General features: G+C 41.8%; 1 protein-coding gene across 12 annotated transcripts in view; it reads left to right on the top strand.

Annotated features, from left to right (window-relative positions):
- The window catches only part of LPP (LIM domain containing preferred translocation partner in lipoma), a 333675-nt gene that overhangs the window by 239340 nt on the left and 73030 nt on the right, over window positions 1-21305 (top strand). For all 12 annotated transcript variants that reach the window (XM_050308804.1, XM_050308807.1, XM_050308803.1 and 9 more), the window contains one exon: window positions 11182-11305. In XM_050308804.1, the coding sequence (XP_050164761.1) occupies window positions 11182-11305 (124 nt within the window). The remainder of the gene's footprint in view (window positions 1-11181; window positions 11306-21305) is intronic.

Below are 21305 nucleotides of genomic sequence, written 5' to 3'. Positions count from 1 at the left end.
ATGCCTTGAACAGTGCAGATCATTAGGTCTGTATGTTAGTTCAGTGGCTGTGCCCTCAGGATGGCAGCAGCCTTAGAGGCTGCAACTGGGGAAATTTAGATTCCCTTCCTTAGTGCACAGCCTGGTTTGGCTGCCAAGATCCTAGGGCTTTTCACGAGGCTGATGGGAAAGCAGAGGATGAGTGAAAGCAGTAGAATAGCTCTGAAACCAGGGAATCTCATATTCCCTTCTGGCTCTAGCACAAAGCAGGGAATTTCTTCTCATTGCTCCATAGGTACTTCTGTAGCACACAGCACAAGCCCTAGCACAAACACCTATTACCATCTTGATCATCCTGGCCACACAGTAGTTTTCCATTTGGCTGGAAAGCATGCCTGTGACAGACATGGGATCCCGCAGTACATGTGGCAGGTGAAGTGAAAGAAGGAGCATGTGACACTGAAACCCAATATAACCCTTCCATATGGGATTCAAGTGAGTCTGAGGGTGTAGTGCTCTGCCCTGGGTGCCTACCCTCCCTGATGTCCCATCAAGAACACACAGAGAGAAGTATCTTGAAGCATCTGACCAATCCCATGGACTGAAAATGCTGGGTTTGATTAGCACTTGATAGTTCTTGGACAAGGGAAGTGATTCAGTAAAATCATCTGATGCTGACACCTCTCATTTTCTCATCGTTTTCTGCTTGCTCCCTGCTCTGAGGATACCATTAGTCCATCTTTCCATTTCATACAGCTCCTTTGCACACTAGTCTTCCCTAAACCACTCTCCTTTACGCAGTGAGTGCATACAGTGCTCTTTCCATGAATTCTTGCCAGCTCTGGAAGCTTCTAGCCAGGCTGAGCTTTTTTCATCCTCTCTATCTCATCCCAGATACTGGGCTCTGGCTTAAATCCCTTACTGCATGCTGCCTTCTGACTGGTCTTCCTCTCTTCCTACCAGCATTTTTTTCTTGCCTTTGTAGTTCTACCTTTTTTAATTGTTATATTTGCATTGGTAAGGGCTAATTTCTCTTTTCCCTAGTTCTCTCCCCTGATTGCCGGAGGCCTCATTCCAGATCTGACCTTGACCTCTGCTCCTGTGGCTCTTCTCTGCCCAGGGCCATCTCCTGCCCTATGCAGGAGCAGGATTCGTAGCATCCGCAATTGGAATAGCACAGCAAACTCAGATCTTCACTCCTGTTCCAGCAGGTTGCAAGAGAGTTGAGACCTATGGTGAAATATCCTACAGCATTTTTTCAATAGCCCATAATCCCTGCTTCTTTGCTTTCCTGCCACAATTTGGCCACCACATGGGATGTTCTGGGTCTTCAGCCTGTGATTCTCTCTGAGGGAACATCATTCCTCATCTCTTGCTGCCCTTTTGTCCCGCCTCCCTTGTGATTGTGGGAAATTCCTGAGCAAGGACAGTGTTTCAAGGGAGACTTGGAACTTTTATTTGAGTAATACTTAACTGCCCTGGACTCTATTACAGGAGAATTATGACTTTGTTGAGAAATTTCTACTGCTGTGAGCCAAATGAGAGATCATTTTCATAAGTACATTGGGTGAAATAAATGATAATCTAGATGACGGGCATTTACCCTGGCCTTTTTGCTCCAAGTGCAGTATAGAATTTGGCACTGCTTTTTTTGAAAATATTATTTCTGATTATCTTGAGGTAATTGATAGTGAAACATGTACAAGCAGCAGTGCTTAGGCTATCAAGATGACATTCACTGGAGGCTGCAGCCCTTCACTCTCTCCTCCTTTTCTTGTGCATAACTCCCTTTGCTCCTGATGGCACTCTTTGGTTTCACCACCTTTTTCCATACTGCCAGTGTGTCCTATCCTCTGCCTGACGTTGCTCAGCATCACAGTAGCACCTGCAAGGACAGCTAATGCCCAGTGGGTGAGGCTGCACCATGAGCTTGCTGTCAGACCCTTTCCAGGCCCTAATGTGAGTGAGTAGCATAAGCTCTGCAGGCAAAGGGCCCATTTTTGGTGGGCACCTCCATTTCATACGAGGTGAGAGGGTTCTCTAAGTTTTTAAACACCAGTCATGATGAACTCCAGTCTGGTAATTTTGTGAAGAGGCCATTGTCCTTGCTTGGGCTGGAGACAGCAGAGAGGCCAAGCTTGCTGTTAGAAGTGGTGCATGTGGTCTGCTCAACACTGACAGTCTGAGTAATTTCTTCTCATGAATTAAATAACACATGTTTGCAAATGGCACTTGATATGATGTTAGATGGCTGAGCTGAGATTTAGGCGACCTGCAGATACCTACAGAAGGCTCTTGATGAGGAGAATTAATTGTTTTAAATGCAGTAAAGCTTCAGTCTCTTAAAGGTGAATAAAGCAATTCAGCAATAGAAACATCCATATAGATGGTATAAAATATAGAGATGCTCTAATTGAGGCAGAGATGAGATGAACTCTGATCTTTACTGCCTACAGATTGTCTTGAGCTATATCAGTACCCTTTTAATACTCTTCTCTACAGTCTCAACCAAAAGACCTGGAGGTGCAAGCAAATGAGCTCTTCCTCTGACTTTGATGAATAGCAATCTTCTCATTATTATTTGCAAATTCTCTTTTCTCTTGCATCACTGGAAAAGGTGTCACTTTGAAAATTTTTTGTCACCCTTGAAACACACCTCAGCTGAGAGGCGAGCACAGTAGATGACCTGGGCAGAATCCAGATGTCTGGACTGTCTCTTAAATTTCTGCCTCGTTTTCCCTGACTCAGTCACTGAAAGTCAAACGAAGGTTCCTACGCAGTGCTTACAGTCTCTGATAGGTTCAGAGCTCCCCACCTTCTTTCCAAAGGAACTTGTACCCATTTTGTTAGGAAGGGTTAGAATCCTCCAGTAACCACTTCAAGAAACGTGGCCTGTGCAAAGTTAAAAGAAAAACAGCAAAGCTCTAAGAGCAAAAGCACCTGCACATGACGAAAAGAGAACAGATAATTCTGGGATCAGAACATAAGTAAAATGGAGAAATATTCCAGTCATGAAATAAGAAGTAATGTCTTAGTCCAGTGGGAATTTGATTTGCCATACTATTGATTTCTCTAATATTTATTCTTATCATTTTTATTTATACAAGATCACTGAGGGGCATGTTTGAGACCAGTATTTGTTTTGAAAATGTTATAATCTTAGCAGGCAAAATGTAGGCACATGTGAGTGAAAGCAGGCACAATTTTGGCTACTAAAGGTAATTAATAATAGTCATAATTTGTACTCATTTAGCGTCTTTCATTCAAGGATCTCAAAGCATTTTGTAATCAAGAGTTCATTGAGACTCTCAAACTCTCTTGAGACAGCCAAGCATTATGAACATCATTTATAACAGCAGGGTGCAGGATCAGACTGGTTAAGATTATTGCTGAGGATAAAGCTCAGGAATCCAACCCTCCAATGCTATGGATATTGAACCAAGCCCCCACTCTATTCTGAGAAGCTTTTTTTTTACTGTAATTTATATATATAATCTTTTAATGTTAAGCAAAATGTGTAGTCTTCATTTAAGTCACTGGTGTCCTGGGAAGTGTAATGGCCCATGTCACAGTTGACTAAAAGTGAGACTACAGATTGTGGGTTAAACACATTTGGTTAACCATTTGTTTGCTGTTATAGTTTTCACATGAAAAAAGCTTATATTAAAAACTGTCTTGGTGATGGAAAGTGATGTGATTTTAGGTTTCTTTGTGTTATTAAAACAGAAACACAATTTGCATATTTTAAGTATCTTTTCTAGCATATTCAGGCATCTGGCAAGAAAGCTATATTTAAACTGTTAATACAGTATGAATGCAGGTTTCACATGCAGAATTAGTACCACTAAAATGGTGAGATTTATTTTTCTTTTGAAACAAGTGATGCCCCAGCAGTTCTGTTTTTGTTACCTGATAAGGCACTGCAGCTGGGACAGCCTGTTTTTTCACTGGGTGGCGAACCTGAACCGCAGGGCAGGTGTTGCTCATCGCAGAAGCACCCGGTCCAACCCCCAGCTCCACACGGTGAATGGTGGTGAGATCCCTGGGCGCTGCGGTCGCTGCACCGGGGGGGTGTGTGAGCCCATCCTGCGGTGTTGCTTTTCATTGTCTGTGAAAACAGTTGAGCTCTGCCTCTGTGAAGTGCTTTGCAAATGAAACACTTAAGCAAGGGCAAAGCTCGATTATTTCCTTGGATTTTTAAGGACGTTTCTGGAAAGGTAGGCTTTGGAAGGAAGGCACTTCTTTCAGTTGTTTCATTGTGGCAATGAATCGTCTGGGCGAGTTGTGTGCTGTGTCAGCAAACACATCTCTTTTCATCAGTATGAATATTGGAGCATTCCCATTTTTATTAGGTTTGCCCCTGTGCTTGTCCTCCAAGATGGGAATATGGCTCGGTTGATGGGGAGACCACGAGCCCCACTTTGGAGTGCCAGTCACTGCAATTGGAGTCCCCCACAGCTTGATATCTTTCAGTAGTGCTGCCTTGGACTTGCACAAGGCAGCTCTGTACAGGTCTTGAGGCTCATCACCTGCCCAGGCAAGAAGCCCTAGATGGCACTGTGCACCCCAAGATGTATAGCCAAGATGACAAGAAGCGAATTCAAACCCCTGTACAGCACATCCCTGTGCAGCTTGGGACCAAGACTTTGAGACTGTCATCTCATATGGATGCTTATGGCTCCTACTCTGAAATGCAGATTTTGACCTGTTGATAGCAGTAAATATAATGCTTAATTAATTAATGCTTTGAAGGCCATCCTGGAAGCCTACAGTATTACAACAGAAAGGAGGGGAGTTGATAAGCAACCTATAGGGTCTTTACTGCTGGTAATGATACATGGGAGTAAGAGAGTGCTTGACTCTGAGCCCAGAGAGATGTGGCAAGGCAAGCAGCTTAGAGCAGAATAAAGCCTTCAATCTTGAAACAATAGACAAGGAAGCGCAGGAACTCCTGATGTAATTTTATAAAGCAGACTAAGCTCTTCCAGCCAAAACCATAGGGCTAAAATGATGCAATCTCTTTATTTGCATGTAGATGGGTGATGCCTCATTCTCCCACTCAGTAGTACCATCCAGCTTGTGCCTTGAGTTCCTGGCTTTTTTTAAAAGTGCCTAAAATGTCTGTTATCAAAATAAGTGGGGTTAATGGAAAAACAGCCTGCTCCCCTTTTCATATGAGATAAGCCTTTACAAGTAAAGCATATTTGTGTAGTGATAGGGCCGAGAGGCCCCAGGCAAGATCAGGCACTGCTGAATTTGTTTCTGTGTATACATTTAAGCACCAATGGGACATTAAAATGTAGTATTTTATAGCTGTTCTTATGTGAAATATAGCTTAAATCTGCTGTTTTCTGAAATAACATGTAAAAAATTTATTACTTGAAGATCTGTTTGTTTTGCTTTTTCTAATGAGAAATGGCCAATGTTGCTCCATAAAAATCTAGCTCATCTGCTGTTAACCCTGAATATATAAACAGTCCACAATTACTTGCCATAATGTCAGTGGAAGGTGTCATTTAACAGTCGTGCTCAGTGCAGAAGCAAGAAGCAGATAGCAGTGTTTACAGATTATCCAGCTTTTATAATACCTAGCAAAAATAACCCGCCCTTCCAGATTCGAAACATTAGTGAGAACATGAAGAATAGCAAGAAAAGCTACTTAGTCTGTTTGCATATAATAGCATAAAACAGTCCAAGGACAAAACAGTCATGTTCATTTGTTACCATGCTTCATGATTAATAAAACACTCCGTCTCTGTGTAGTCACTTACATTGCAGAAGCTTGGAGAGCTCTGCAGGCACTGATTAATTAAGAGAGAAATATTGTTAAACCCATTTTACAGAGTAATTAGGATATATGTATGGTGATCCTGTTGAATTCAATATCAGTACACAAAGATTTCAGTTTCGTGACTGTAAGCTAAAAGTTCTGCTCTGGTGAGTCAAAATAAACATCTATATGAGCAGCCTGATTTTCGAAGTCTGGGAAACTTCTCAGCTCTTTAGTGATTTTGCTATCTGGCTCTATTGTTTTGCTTTTAAAACTATCAACAAGATACCTCCCCTTCCTACCTGTCTGCGTCCCAGTTTCACAGTGTAAGAAAAAAGAGGCAAAATTGCAGACTGTAAAGTTGAAACAGAGGAAAATATTTTTGTTGTTATTACTCAAATTCTGTGTAGCTTAATGTCACAAGAGATCACTGAAACTAAGAGCTTAGCAGGATTAGAATAGGACAGTCAGTGTGCTTAGATAGCTAAGTAAGGATACAGTTACAATAATGAAGTTTAAAAATAAAGAAAAATATCCTCTAGAGCTTTGAAGCAGTTACAAAACCGTCCTATTTCAAAGCAAGCAGTGTTTAACAAATGAGGGCTCTGCTACCAGAACTGTGTGTTCTGGATTGCTGGTTTGCTGTGGGAAGTGATGGCAGGGCAGGTGGGCAGCAAGGCAACTGGTGGCTTGTCCCATTCTGGCGTGTCCCAGGGGAGTCTTCTCTCCTGCCAGGCCAAAGACTTGTGATTTTGAGTTGCTGGTATGGGCCAGAAGGCACTGGCTGTCAGTGGAAATCTCGTCATGCAGGGAAGCTTCCTCAAAGGATCTTCATGAGTTACTCTCCAAGCAGGAGTAAATCAAGGAACGTGCATGTTGCAAGGATTTCAGGCAGAATTGTCTTTTCAGGAATCTGTATGTACTCTGGCAGCAGTAACCTTTCACTGGGAAAACAAATCAAGAATGAAAATATTTTTTTTCTATTGCATCTCCTCTGTAAGAGTTGGCCTTAATTAGAAACTGAAATACAGCTGTAGGGAATCTTGATATTTATTTGAGAGCACAACTCATGAAAGACATGGCACCATGCTGGATTTCTTGCTCTGAAAGTTTGCAATTGTTTTGGATAGTCAATAATTTAAATGAAGAAGTGTGGTCTTTGTTAGATTGTTGAATAAAAAATATGCTGTGATGCTATTTAACTATTCTTTTAACTGATGATCAGTTTTGGTGCATGAAGTGAAGGGAAAGGTCCAACTTTATGCAGTTGAACAAGGAAAAAGAAAATTAAAGGGAAAGTCACTATCAGTAAAAGATGTTTCTGTCTGCTTTTCAGTTCCAAATTGGGCTGATTCTACCCTCTGTAAAGAAGATAATTTCCATGTTTCTGTAATTGGGAACACATAATTGAAGTTAATTTCTTTGAGAGAGAAGAAGCTTCTTCTACAGTATTTGCAAATGGACAAGAGAAATCACTACATACAGTGTTTTCTGGAGTGATGGTGCATTCATCAAAGCACCATCTTCAGTTGTCTTTGCATATTTTGCACTGTGGCTTTTACCCCTTTGGGTAGGTATTTTCATGTGGATGGGGAATGTTCTCATTGGCAAATGCTCTGGGCAGCCCATACGTCAGAGACAGCTGATTGTACCAGTGAGGCCTGAGTAGAAAACGTGCCAGGGAAGCACTGAAACAAGTATCAACTTTGTGTACCAAAATAATTATACAGTGATTCCACGGGACTGCTTCTTTTGACTTGGCTTTTTAGGAACTGAACTTAAATGAGGAAGATGAGCCAGATGTTGTTGCAGTGCTTTGATAGTGGCACAAGTGATTAGCTCACTTCCTTTGTAGCATGAAGATATTTTCTGCCACAGAGTTTAACCCTGGGAGTGCTGGCAGGGTTTTTGCTGACCAAAGCAAAAACATCTTTTTGCTGACCAAGGCTTCTTTCCATTTTTCTGGGTCAGTTTATCATCCCTGATTTTTCTGTGGTTAGTCAGACAGAGTGGTGCTCAGGGAATTTGGGAGGCCATGTGGCAATTCAGTTTAGACCCCATCTTTGAGATGTGTTTAGCTAAGGAAGTGGATATTTGCGTGCATTGAGGCATCATGGAGAAAAGAGAACCCACAAAGGTGACTGTGGTAGATAAGACAGCAAATTGTATTTCTAGACAGCCTTGGTCATTGTACAAATCAGGAGAAAATAGAGGAAGTTTAATATAAACAACAACACCACAACTCTGTTTTGTAAGGAAAGCCAGTGTTATATTTTTACCCTGACCTAACAAAGAGGAGGAAGGAAACTGTTTTGCTGAAACAAGCATTTTAGATTGGACTAAAGATACACTTTTCTCTCTATGTTTGTGTGTGTGCATGTCCCAGCAAACTCAACTGCACATTCGTACGCATGAAATGCATTTTCCTGGAGGCACGTAGTCAAGCATGTGCCATGCAAGGAGGAAAAAGATGTGCCTAGCGCTGCTTAAATGCTGGTCAAAAAGGCATAGCATTTTAGTCAAAATAAGTTAAAGCATCTCATAACATTGTGGTTGGTATTTGTTATTTTAGCTGACATTGAGTATTGGATAAGAAATCTGCCTGGTTTGGAAATGTGCAATGTAGATAAAATACAAGAGTGGCCTATTTATTGTGTGTGTGAGGCAATGTGGCCTCCAAAACCAGAGAGAGCAAATGGGGGAAATACAGGGATGAGGGCCATCAGCAGCTTTGGGCTGTACTGTCTTCTCCATGCAAGAAGAATGAAAGGAGTCTCTGCTGGTGAGATGGCAATGGTCATTCTTTTCTGCATGGAAAGTGAAATAGGTACAATAGGTACAATACCTAAAATAATACTTTGAGAAGCTCAGTTGCCCGATTGATTTCTCAGGCTAATAAATCCTTGGCTGCACTTGCTGTGTTAAAATATATGTTTGGGCGAGATTCATGATCAGCTCTTAGGAACAAGAGAGCAAAGGGAAAAAATACGTTGTTCCAAGATTAAATGCTTTACATTTGACACCTTTAATTGGCTTATTAATAAACCTTTTTTTTTTCTTAGGGTTATGCTATTTATTATTTCTAATGAAACAGTTGTAAACTAGACTTCTAAAAACAGCCACAAAGCACTGGCAAAGCGAGTCTTGAGTGTTCTGCGTCTAATATCCAGCTATGAAACTTCTGGTCATATGAATGGCCTTATCCCCACCAAAATTATGTATCCCACAGAGATGGCATTTACATGACTTAGAAAGCAAATGTAATTCCTGTGCACTATACTGCCTGCCTCCCCACATGAAAACGTAAGTTTTGGTAGCACAAACATGTCGGCATGGTTGCATTTGTACAATGAAGTTTACTGCTCTGTGTGTGGACATTGAGGATTTTCAGATGTTCAGCAGCCTCCTCAGAACAACTGCTAGGCAACTGGAATTCCTAGAGAAATGCACAAAATCCTTAATTATTGTTCAGAAAAAAAAATCATAAACAAAAAAAGGAAACATCTATGGGAAAACCTGAATGTGTGGTAGGTCCAATCTGTATTCTCAGTCAGGGAGTGCATGTATGGCAAACAGACCTCACACAACCCTTCATGAAAATTCATCCAGCCTGGGGCTTATTCCAGGTACACTTTTTTTCCCAGGGGACTGTGTCACCCCTCTCCCTTGTGCACTTCTGCTGTTCCACCACAGAGCAGTTGTCGGGCAGGCAACAGGTACAACTTCTGCATCGTGTGTGCACAGCAAATCCAGCCCTTCCAGGGAGCACAGGCGTGTGCTCATGGGAGCAGTGCCTGTGAGGAAGATCAGGCCAACAAGTGAGGAGGGTAATGGTGTACAACTTAGCATGGACCTGGAAAATAAGTATGGTTAGGAACATGCAAGTGTTTGGTTTTTAGGAGTGGATAATTGATATATTATTGCTAAGCATCATTCTGAGACCTTCTCTACATTGATTGATGTCTCATTTGAAGTCTCTTTCTTACCTGAAAGAGAAAAGCATGAAAGCATTTAGTGAGTTCTCTTGCAGTGCAGTGCTTTAAACGTGCTGTTCTTTGTTGAACATCACTGGCTCAATAAAGATTCTTTGTGTCAGGTGTAGTCTCTGTAAGCCAGATAGAAGTGGCCAGTGCATTGTTTCTCTGGTGATTTTACATTTTCTTGCCATGTAAGTAGGCATGGAGCATAGAAAAATGCTTCCTTGTTTCATATCAAAAGTCCAATCTGTGATGAAGGCAGCAATTAATCAATGAAATCACTTGCTTTACTGAAATGCTATGTTTCATAAATAAGTTAGAATTCATATACAAGTCTTTCAAGAAAGCAGTGCACACAAGGAAAGCTGGTGTCAGCATTTTTTAATCCTGAAATGACCGAGTTTCTTATTATGGACACTAAACTTAGCTTCTTCTAAGAAACTTCTAGGCATAAGACTAATTCTGTGCTTCTCAAAATATGCCCATACTTCCGGTGTTTTTCAGGGAGAAGATGCTCTGAAACAGACTGCAAATACTGTATCCAGCTGTTAGCATATGAAGGCCAAGAGAACTCAGTTTCTGCATCCATACTAAACTACTTGTATCCCTAATACTAAAAATCTGTGGACCACCTCCTGGTCTCACTAATGTTAATAGCTGAATTTGTGTCAAAACAAACAAGAAGAGAACATAACTAGCAGCTTTGAATTATGAGTTTCTGTCCATATATTCCACCACTGTAGGAATGATTGTTCTAGCATCTTTTATGTTGAGTTGTTAAGTGATGGAAGCTTTTACTAAGTCCAAACTTAAATACTTCCAAAGCCTTTTTTAGTGTTGGAAAGCATTTGTATCAAGTTATCCTTGAAATAATTTTCCCCTTTATTTATTATTATATGTTACCCAGTTGACACCTAATTATGAGGCAGAGAATACTTCTCATTCTCGGAGGATATATAGCATCTCACTGGATGTTTCTCAGAGTCCATTTTCATTACATTAAGTGAGATGGTGGTCTAGTGGTAAAGGCGCGGCGCTATCACCGCCGAGGCCCGGGTTCGATTCCCGATCAGGGCCACTCTCGGGCTGATGGAGCTCGTTAACCCTTAAATAGGCAATCCATCTACGTCCTAAGGACCTCGCTGCCACCGTCCAAGCTTGCTTGGCCCCGGCAGATGAACCTTAGGATTAAAGGGTGGGCTCAGTTCCGCGCACACTGTGTCTCACCTAAAAAATCCAATGCGCAGGCTGGAAGGTGTAAAGACCTTCCCCGGATCTTTGCTCGCGAAGACTGGCCATTATTATAAGTGAGATGTTTACTTGCTTGAATCCCTTGGGGTTTAAAGAAAGCAAAAACAAGATAAAGAATGAAGTTCAACACTGAACAACCAACAGACCCTCTTACTTTGTGTGAATGCTTTTTATATCACATCACAGACTGTCCTTTTTTTCCAGAGTGGATATCCAAGCTCTGGACCTGCATCAAGCACTCCTGCCTTCAGGCCTGAGGATGAGCTGGAACATCTGACCAAGAAAATGCTGTATGACATGGAGAATCCTCCCTCTGATGACTACTTTGGTGAGCCTTGTCACAAGTGTCCATAGCCCTCTTCCATATTTACCGGGTGCAGTAATGGGGAGGCCCGACAGCTGCACTGGTAACGTAGTGACACTCGTATTGATGGATGTGCTTTCCACGCTTGGGCTGGAAGTGTAATCAGCCATAGGAATTCCTCTGTAATTTCAGCATAAATCTCATGCTCACTCACTATATGTTTGTAATCTTTCTGGTTTTAAGGTTGAATTTTTCAATGTCTGGTTCATTTTCACACCATCTGTCCCCAGCTCTTTGGCTACCTGTCTGAACTCAGGTGTGGTGTGTTGTCTTGCCTGCCTGCCCCATTGCTCCCTTCTCATTCCAGCTGCAAAAAACATAGAAGTGTCAATGTGTTCTGCTTCTAAGGCATGGTTTTTCATTTTCTGTGTGCTGGCACAGATAAAAAGGAAATCCATTTTGAGTTGGTTAGGGTGGTTATACATGGGGACCTGTTCACTCATAACTGTATTGTCTTCCTTGCCCAGAAAAAGATAATTGTCTAATTTCCTTCTTAAGTGGTGTAGAAAGGAATTATCTTAGATATCTGTAGGTGTAGAATGTATACCTTGCCTTTATATGAAAGATAGGTGATGTGGGGTCTGAACTCTGCATTAAGGTCAAGTCTTGGGCACATTTGAGGCATCTGCTTGTATGCTTAGTTTCTTACAGGCTTGGGTAATAGTATTGTTAGGAAACAAACTGCTACAGTTTGTAAAGTTAAATACTGGGGCAGGCCATTCATTCTGGGTTCTTTATCTTTCTTTATTTCATAATTTCTTAAAAATTTCATTTAGATTGCTCCCTAGCTCTATTTGCTGTAGAGTTTGAGTGGATCAAAACATTTCTGGCTTAAAGAAACTTTTGTGATCTGGTTTAATCCAAAAACAAATGGGATCAAGGTTTAACTAATAAATGAGGATCTCGCAGTGACAAGAATCTGATAACATGGGCAGGTTAAGATGTTCTAATCAAACAAACATTGCCCTTGTAGATGGAGTTGATATCAGTCCCCATTGTCATCAGTACCTTCTATCTTCTGTGGTCTCCACCCTCACAACCAAAATATCTTCTCTGTCAACACTGGTAGTCATCAGAGTTGATGACTATCACTGATCTGAGGTGTGAGCCGGAATGACTAATTGAATAGAGAATAGCCAAAGAGCATTTTCTGTGTTGATGGGTTTGACTTCATCTCTGCCCATTGCTATTTGGGTTCACTCTCTGATGTTTTAAACATGAAGCAACAACCAAATAAACATAACATTTAGCCATTAACTGGGCAGGAGAAACTTCTTTCCTGCTCCCTTCAGGCAAATGGCTGAAGCCCTGAAGCATGAGATTTGATTATAGTAATTTTCTTAATGTAGAACTGTGTGGCAGGAGTTGGTTGATGGACCAGAGCCTATCCGGTTTTCCTTTTAGCCCAGGAAAGTAGGCAGATGAACAAAGAATTTGGAGATGCACAGGCTTCAAGGTCAGAAAGGACCTTGCCATTATACTGCCTAATGTCTTACTCTCAGTTTGTCCCAGAAACATGATTGAATCATGACTTTAAAAAATAAAAATCTAATCTTATCTGAAAGACTTCGAGCAATTGTGAGTCAACCACCTACCCTGATAAGCTGTTCTAGTGATTAATTTTCCTCACAGCTCAGAAATTGCTTCCTGAAGTGAAGCTTTAGTTTTGTTTAGCTCTTGAATTTATGAAGCTGAAAAGCTCAGATCTTGCAGACTAATACTGTATGCCTAAGATGGTGGTACATCAAAGTTTCTTCATCCAAAAGGGATGCATAGCTCAAACGGTTGGAACATAAAGTCCCTCAGTGTGAGGTCTTCAATTTGGCTATCAGATGTAAGGTCAGAACGATGCCATGCCAATAGCTCTTAACTCAGCAGGAGACAACAAAATGGAAAGGAGGCTTCAGAGCATTCACGTGTTTTGCCAGTGTTTAAGTGATGGCATGATCAAAAATGGAATAATCATTCACGATGCAAGGTGGAAGATGAAAATCAAACAACCTTAATCCTACCTTGGGCAGGTGATGTGTAATCACCAGCTGCACCTGATTGCTTTTCTAATTGCACTGAGTGTATGCTGCTGAAGCTCATCTCTGAAGCAGTGTCCAGCCCTGGCATTCCTGATGTGCAGAAGAGCCATGTGTTGGGCTAATCACCTCCTCAGCTTTCTAAGCATGCTATGCCCCACACAGCCATTTGGGAGCATTATCTATCTAAAAAGATACATAATGCAGGACCACAACTACTTTTTATGGTTGGATACCATCAAAGTGGTAGGCTGCTCTCATCCTCCTAGGTTTGTTCCAGCCCAAGCTCTTCCCTGGGGGAAGATGGTCTCTGGAGTCATAATAGATGAAGCCCTTTGATACGGCAGTGCAGGACGGGAGTTCTGTACTAATTCTGGCTATGTCAGAACTAAATACCCATTTCTACTTAAGCTGTCAGCCAGTGCCTTTCAGTAACTTCGTACTCATGTGGAAGGAAAAAATTAAGTGTGGGAGGAAAAAAAGAGTCTTTCAACTTTGGTTAACTGTCTCAAATAATATCTCTGCCCTTGTGCTTTATTTATTTAGTGTGGTAGTGTGGACTGTACAGGATTCATATGGCACATTGATCAAATAATCAGAAAAAGGACAAATGGGCAGAGACATTGACTCTGATTTGCATTAAATATCTTATGCCTGAGGTCTAAATGCCATGGTAATTGTAGCATACCAGATAGCTGTCAACTAATCACTTTTATTAGTTTGAATTTAGAAAACTGGATTTCAGCATATTAAAAGTTGGTTAAGTGCAGATAGGTTTTGAATTGAGGAATCTAATTAACCTTGCTAGAAAGCTGCAAGGCGTTATATTAAGTCATAAAAATAATTTGTTGGAATAATTACATTTGAACTGTCAGGCTGGAGAAAGGTCATTTTACTTGGCCCGTCAGCACTCTGGAATCTTTTTCGTAACCATTTTCCTTCTGTGATTTCACTTGCTGTATCTCTGGTTTTCAGTCAAGCCATCTTGATTCTGGAGTCAGCAGAATATGCCCAGCAGTGGGCAGAGCAGAGGTTCCTTGGGAGGGAAGAGGACTAGGAGTCACTGAAGTTGTCTCTTTGCCCTGGAAATGCTGGTTGGTACTGCTGGCAGACCAAGTGAGCTGAGCTCAGGGCAGCAGGTCAGCCAGAACTTCCATCCAGTCTGTGCTCACTGCACCTCTCTGCAGCTTCCCTGGGTGGAAATTACTGAAGGTGGTTTCAGGGTTGGGGGAACTGTTCTGGGCAAGTGTTGCTCACGCGAGCACACACAGCTGGTAGCGTGGCACGAATCACAGTGCCTTCCCAGGGAGCTGGGATGCGTGGTGGGAGCCAGAAGCAGCATGCAGGAGACACACTTCGGAGCAGCAAGATTACAGTTGACAGCTGTGTGTTGCCTAGGCTTGTCACAGCAGCACAATCCAGCCACTGGGAAATACTCTAGCTCCATTGGCAAGGCAGTGCTTGAGCATGGAGGTATCATCAGTAAGCATAATAATTAAAAAAAAAAATCAATGTACATTTTTAGGAGTTAAACATGCATGTTGTATATTCTACCTAACCTGATTTTGTTAAGGCCAGACTACTATAATAAGTCCAAGCACCCCAAATGTATGTCCCCTCCTACCCTCCTGTAGGTTCTGGAGTGACTTATGAAGTGACTTCTCCTGGGAAGTCCTTGGCAGATCAGCAGATTGAAGTCTTTTAAGTCTAAGCTGCTCTTCCTTCTTTACTGCTGATCTGTGGTAGTTGGCTGTCTTTAATCAAATCCCTTTTTATTAGAAAGGATTCCCAAATGTGTTATGCACTCTGCGGTAGAGATAGTTTCTCTCTATCACAGCCCTGCCTGTTGATAAATGTGCTATTGTAGACAGGCATGTCTGATTTGTTTGAAAAAAATAATGCTGTGTGGAGTGGAAATTGGTTAAGGTTGAGAGAGGAGAAATGGATACTTATAGGAGATTAGAATGAAACTATCAGAATTGTTTGTTGGCCGCCAAGGGAAATTACAGCCTTTGATTTTGCATTTAAAAAAACCCCGATAAAATACACACACACAAAGATCACAACTGTTCTGGACCACTGTTTCAAGTCTCATAGAAAGAAATGACTTCTGGCAGCTTATCAGTCTCTATCACCGTGTAGACAGTGCTGATTAAGACTGGAAAAGTGCCATCGGGGCCCCTCATCTCCTGTTGCCTTCTGGACTATGTCCCAGCTGAGTCACTCCTCACAGCAGAGTTTCCCTGACTAGTGGGAAGGAACTTTCACTGGTTTTTCACCATAGCTCAGAGCTACCAAAGGAACTAAAAGTTTTATGTATTGGATAATATAGTAGTCTCCTTTTGTAGTTCCAGTGTGCACATGGGGAGAAGAGAGATGCTAGAATGGTCCTGTTGGAAATACTCAGTTTGTGCAGTAAAGGGACCTTAATTTATCTCAGAGATGATAATTCAGGATATGTAGTTTTCTTATGTGTATTTTCTGTATCCCCAGACTTTGACAAGGGGAGAGATGGTGCAGTGTTGGGCTGAGGAGCAAGGCCAACAAGCAGCACGCTTGACTTCCTTTTCTGCTCCTCATCCTGACCTCTTGTGACACCTGCGGAGGATCATTTTACCTTTCTAAACTTAATTTTTTCCCTTTTCACACAGTTTTCAGGAGGTGATTAACAGCAGCAATTGTATGAATGCCTCCCATGGAGAAGCCTTCATCGACAATGGTTCTCTGAGATGCCATGTCACAGTTAAGATTAAAGAATGATACATGGCACCATATTGAATCTGTCAGGGCTCTGTCAGCCTTTCCTATCAGTAGTTTTATGTCTCCATTAGGCTTCCATTCATAAGCTATAAATCCTTCACTAGGGCCAGAGACCTGGTGTCCAAACAGTGTCGAATGTGTTCCCTTTTACTTCTCGAGGGGCAGGACACAGTTTAGCAGGTAGCAGTCCAAGTATGGTGTGGCATAGAGTGTGGTAGAGGCATAGAACTTTCAGATGAGGAAGCACACTAGATTGTCCAGGTGCAACTTCCTTGAGTTCATGGTGCCTTTGTTTCCTTCGATGTGGCTCTGTGTGCTAAACCATTCTGGGGTCTCTAAACTGAACATGGTCTGCATTACATTTCTGTCTTGGTCAGGAATATTTGTAGCCTCCAAGAGGCGTAAGTAGCCTCTTGGTTTCATCTGAATTACCATCAGAAAAAGAAACTGAAAGTTGTCGTATTTTGCCTGTACTATTAGATCTCTTCTGAAAAGGTTACTATTAAATGAAGCATATTATTATTACTAAAGCATAATTGCATTGTAATTTTGCCATGTAATGTGATGTGTCATCATGTCTTTCATTTAAAGGCAGGGGTTCTGGTGCAAGATGGCGTACATCTTCATCTGAACAACATCTGGGTCAGAAAATAGTAGGTTAGATTTTCAACAACTGATGAGCCGACAGTCATTTTCTGTTATATAACCACTCACAAAAGCAGGAGGAACAGACATATAATAGGGACCCTTTTCTCCATTGTAGTTCAAGTCATTATTTTTTATGTTCAAGCCATATTCCAGCATTTACACACAGGCTACAAAGGCTGGGAGCAACCTGTGTTCAGGAAGGTCACAGTGCGGCACCATCAACCTCCAGCAGCCCTCTTGTGGCATGCCGCAAGTGGAGTCACCCTCCCTCTGCTCCCCAGAGGCTTTAATTACCTTGGTAAATGGCTTTCAGAGCCTGTTTCTTCAGTCTCACTTCTGTCAGTACTTACCACCCCCCTCGAGCTTCCTTTCAGGGAGTCCTGTGCCTGCCAGCATCCTTGCACAGCAAGTCCAGGTAGAGTTTGGAGAGAAAAGTTGTACGAGTAATCTCACCTAGAGGGCAAATTTTAGCCCACACTTCCCAAGTAAGAAGAGACAAAAAGGCGGACAGTGAGTGGTTGGAGAGCAAAATATACCATATCTACTTGCATTTATCTCTGGCCATGAGAAAGGCAAGTGGCTGGGAGCTGGTCTAAGTTGCTTTTCAAGCATTTGAAAGACTGTAAATGGATGCAAAAGTTTGATTCTTCATGCTGTTGATCTGATCCACAATCTAGTCTGTAGAAATTGTGGGAAAAATGTTTTGTGCAGCGAATCACCTAGGTCTTTTTATGCCAGAGATTGTAGCCTTATAAAGACTTCAGTGCACATCTCTTAATGAAGATCCAGCAGATGTAGCAGTGGGGAATGAGGGAAAGTTGCACTTCTGTAAATCCTGAGCACCTGGTACCCACATGTGCCAGGAGGTAGGATACTTACCTTCCCTTTCTCCCCTTCTTAGCCACACAAGAGTGGTTGGGACTTTGTATCCTGAGTGTTTCTGAAGCAAGTCTCTTCAGACACCAGCACTGCTTCACAGATGGGATCTAAATCTTGCATCAAACCCAAAATTACCCTTTGTTGTTGTTGGTGATAAAATCCCAGCTGGAACAGGTAGCAAGCAGCATGACTTCCTCTGTGTTTTTAAGTCTCTAGTTTGAGTTGCTGGCAGTCAACCTAGACATATTTTTACTTTTGAACAGAACTAATTTGATGCAGAAATTATTTAATGGAGAATAAGTTTAGAATACTAAGGTAGCACTTTATCAAAGGGATTTCCGTGATCACCTGTATGCTGTGAAACAGAGATGGGTTTTAGGCCATGAGTGGAATTAGATTTGTCCCAAAAATCAGTAAATAAAAGCTGACAATTTCCTACTGTCTTCTAAAAGGAGTGAAATGTGATAATGAAATATCAGGGATGTTTCTTTCGAAAGTACATCTGTATTCTTCAGGATTCTCCAGCATGTTTAAAAATTAATATGACCGTGGAAAGCAAAATAATCCATGAGCATGGTAAGTATTTTTCTTGTTGTGATAGGGCCCTTAGTGTACCAAGAACTCTAAAAATGGATAGGAAACCTCAGCCTCTTTCTGAAAAAACTTCGAACAGTGATGAGGGTGTTAGCCAACCCCACAAAAATTAATAGTCCTACATGAAAACAAAGCAAATCTTTCTACCTTAATTTGAGAAACAGTTTAAAGATAATCCAGCTTGTTCATGATAAATTTGCATGCCCAAAGTAAATTCTCTGTGGACTGAAATGGCTGAAGAATTGATAACGAGCTGTCAAGTCTTTGGCTGCAGGTCATTAGTCTGTAGCCAACTCACATCATTAAGAAGCGAAAGTGGGACCTACCTTCTGGCTGTTTCCTGCCCCACATGAAATGAGCTGGCTGGTCTCAGGGGGGTTCTCTGTGGGTATGTCATCACTTCACTAAAAACCATAAACTGTGGTACCTGGAGGATCCCTGGTTGGGAATCTCCTTGCTGAGGCCAAGAACTGAAGACAAGCTGTTCTTCTTAGGGCACATGGGATGGAAAAGGTTGGTTCTCCCTCTCCTTCTGTTAGATGAGTTTTATGGAGATGAGTGAAACCAGGAATTTCCATCCAGGATATCCTAATCACTAAATTCTCATGTACAGGTGTTTTAAGAAGGGGGTGTATGTATGTGTGCCTGTGAAAGAGAATGTTTGTCTGGACTGTAGTATTATAGAAATAATTTTCAGATGGAGCTTTGGAGTGTTTTAAGCCCTGACATTTCTTTTTGGTCATGACTTATGGCAGAGTTGTGGAGTGAGGTACAAGCATTCAGTTTCAGAGCTGGAGTTCAAAACCCTTCCAGCCATGCAGTCCTGGAGAAATCTTTGTCCCAGTAATGTAAAAGCAGATTAGTTTCTCTTTGTTTTGAGTTAGTTGTGTGCATGACCTGGCATAAATGACCCCTTTTTTTTTTTTTTTCCTTTTTGAAACTGAAAACATCTCACCTATTGTTTGAAGCTGGATGCTCTAAATTTGAAGTTTGCTTCCATGTTATATTACAGCTCATTGTGCTGCAGTAACGTCCAAGGCCTGACAGCAAGGCTGTGGCCGTGCTGGATGATGTGCAAATTAAACATGGAGTAGGAAATAGTATGCATCCCTCAGAGCTCTGAAGCTGAAAATATGGCAAGGACCAGGAAATTACTGTCCTTAGTTTACAAACAAGGGGCTGACTGGCAGAGTTTAGGTGAGTCACCCAGAGTCATCCTGAGATCCAGAAGCAATGTGGGAATTGAGCCTAGAATTCGTTCAAGTTCCATGCCTTACCCAAAACTGTGGCCAGACTCTTTATTTTATGCAAAAATAAACCAAAGAGCACCTGTGAGCCCTGTCTGATGAGGAATCACAACCACTCTGAAGGCTCTTCCCAGCATGTAGAGCACAAGCCCTATTTTCCAGGATTAATAACAAGGCTGTGGAAACAAGAAAGGGGGGAAAGTGCTCCAGGACCACACTGAGTATCTGTAACTGCAGTTAATATGATGTACCCATTAATGTTATCACACTTCTGCATTGAGATAGTTCAAGGCTATAAGGAAAATTGATAATTCACCATAGTAATCTGTTACTTTCCAGTCTAGCAATCACCGTTCCACGGGGGTGTACCATTTTGGTGGCATTTGTTTTATTCTGTCTTTTTTGATAGGGTGGTTTGTCTTTTGCCAGTACCTTTTGGGGGTATTTTGAGTGTCATTAACTCAGAATGAGTTATTTTCAGTGGGGGGAAAGGCCAAATTTTATCTGAGAGTGAAATGTGGTAAAAAGAAGAATTAAAGAGAACTGCCTCATTTGCTGAGTGTTCTCCAGCCTCTTCTCTTTTGATGGAAATGCATCAAAACTGTTTGGGTTTTTTTTTCTTTTTTTATAAGGAATTGCTTTGACTCAGATTCTGTGAGATGAATCATAACCCACTTTCTCATCTGAGATGTGGGGGAAAAAAAAGTCCAGCTCTGCTATCAATGTCAGCATAATCAATATAGAGTGTTTCTCCATGGTACAGAGGTAGGGGAGGATTAAAAGAATGAAAAGAATCAAAAGTAGCCTAACTTTCCTGCTGGTTTTAGTAAACTGCACTGTTTTTATTTCTCCAAATGCACCTTGCTGTTCATCGTGTCATGTTAAACCTGAACATGGTTTTCACATCTCTGGCTACAATCCAAGGTCACAACTGGTGCTCAAAAGTCAGGAGACTGACATCCCAAACTGGCAGACAGATCACAAGAAGCCAGCCCCAGCAGACATTTGGGATATTACCAGCAGCTGAGAGTAAACCTGTTTTGATTTGTGAAACCTGCAGTTGAGATGTCACCTGCCTGCACTGTGCCAGCACAGATTTTGTCAGCTGAATAGAAGAGAGTGGCAAAGCACTGTGCCTGTCCCGTGGCCTTGCCTGAGTCAGCCCCATTGAGGGAAATGGAAAACTTCAGTAGCATGAGGGTCACTATGGATGCAAACCGGAGATGGGAGACCACATCTGATGCCTTGTCACCAGCTTTCATTTATGAACTTGCTCATTTGCTTTTTTTTACTTGTGTGTCTGCCAAGACATGCACAGAGATGTCCAAATAGTTACTTCTGGAAGTGGGAGCTAAGAGCCAAAGCCCTGAACAACTGTGTTCACAGCACCAGGGTCAAAAGGTGACAGCACAGGTAGGTTATATGGGTTTTGACAGTTGACAAAATTTATCTCCCCACTGAGCACAGTGGTTCAGTGAAACACCTGGCAATAGCAGACCCCTCTGTAGAGACTTTAGAGGTGTGGGTGGAACCGTATTTCAGAGCCTAAGACACTGTCCACTGCTAAAGACAGACAGTTGGATGTGGAGTATGAATTATTTTCTCTCGTAGATCCTTCCAAATTACTGTCCCAGCCATGCTAAACTGTTTGTTTAAAGCTGTGAATCAGGCTGTGTTCAGCTAGCAGCAGTGTTCAACTTTAGTATACAATTTCCTCAACAAGTTCTGGTTCCAGACAATATCTTGAGAGGTTAATAACTTACTATCTGCTCAGTGCATGTTCTGATTCAGTCTGTGCTGTCAGGGGCT

This window comes from Myiozetetes cayanensis, unplaced genomic scaffold (assembly GCF_022539395.1).
Source record: "Myiozetetes cayanensis isolate MyiCay16 unplaced genomic scaffold, myiCay2020 scf13, whole genome shotgun sequence".
Taxonomy (NCBI): Eukaryota; Metazoa; Chordata; class Aves; order Passeriformes; family Tyrannidae; genus Myiozetetes; species Myiozetetes cayanensis.
The sequence above is the reverse complement of the archived record's forward strand: the minus strand, read 5'-3'. Positions and strand labels throughout refer to the sequence as shown.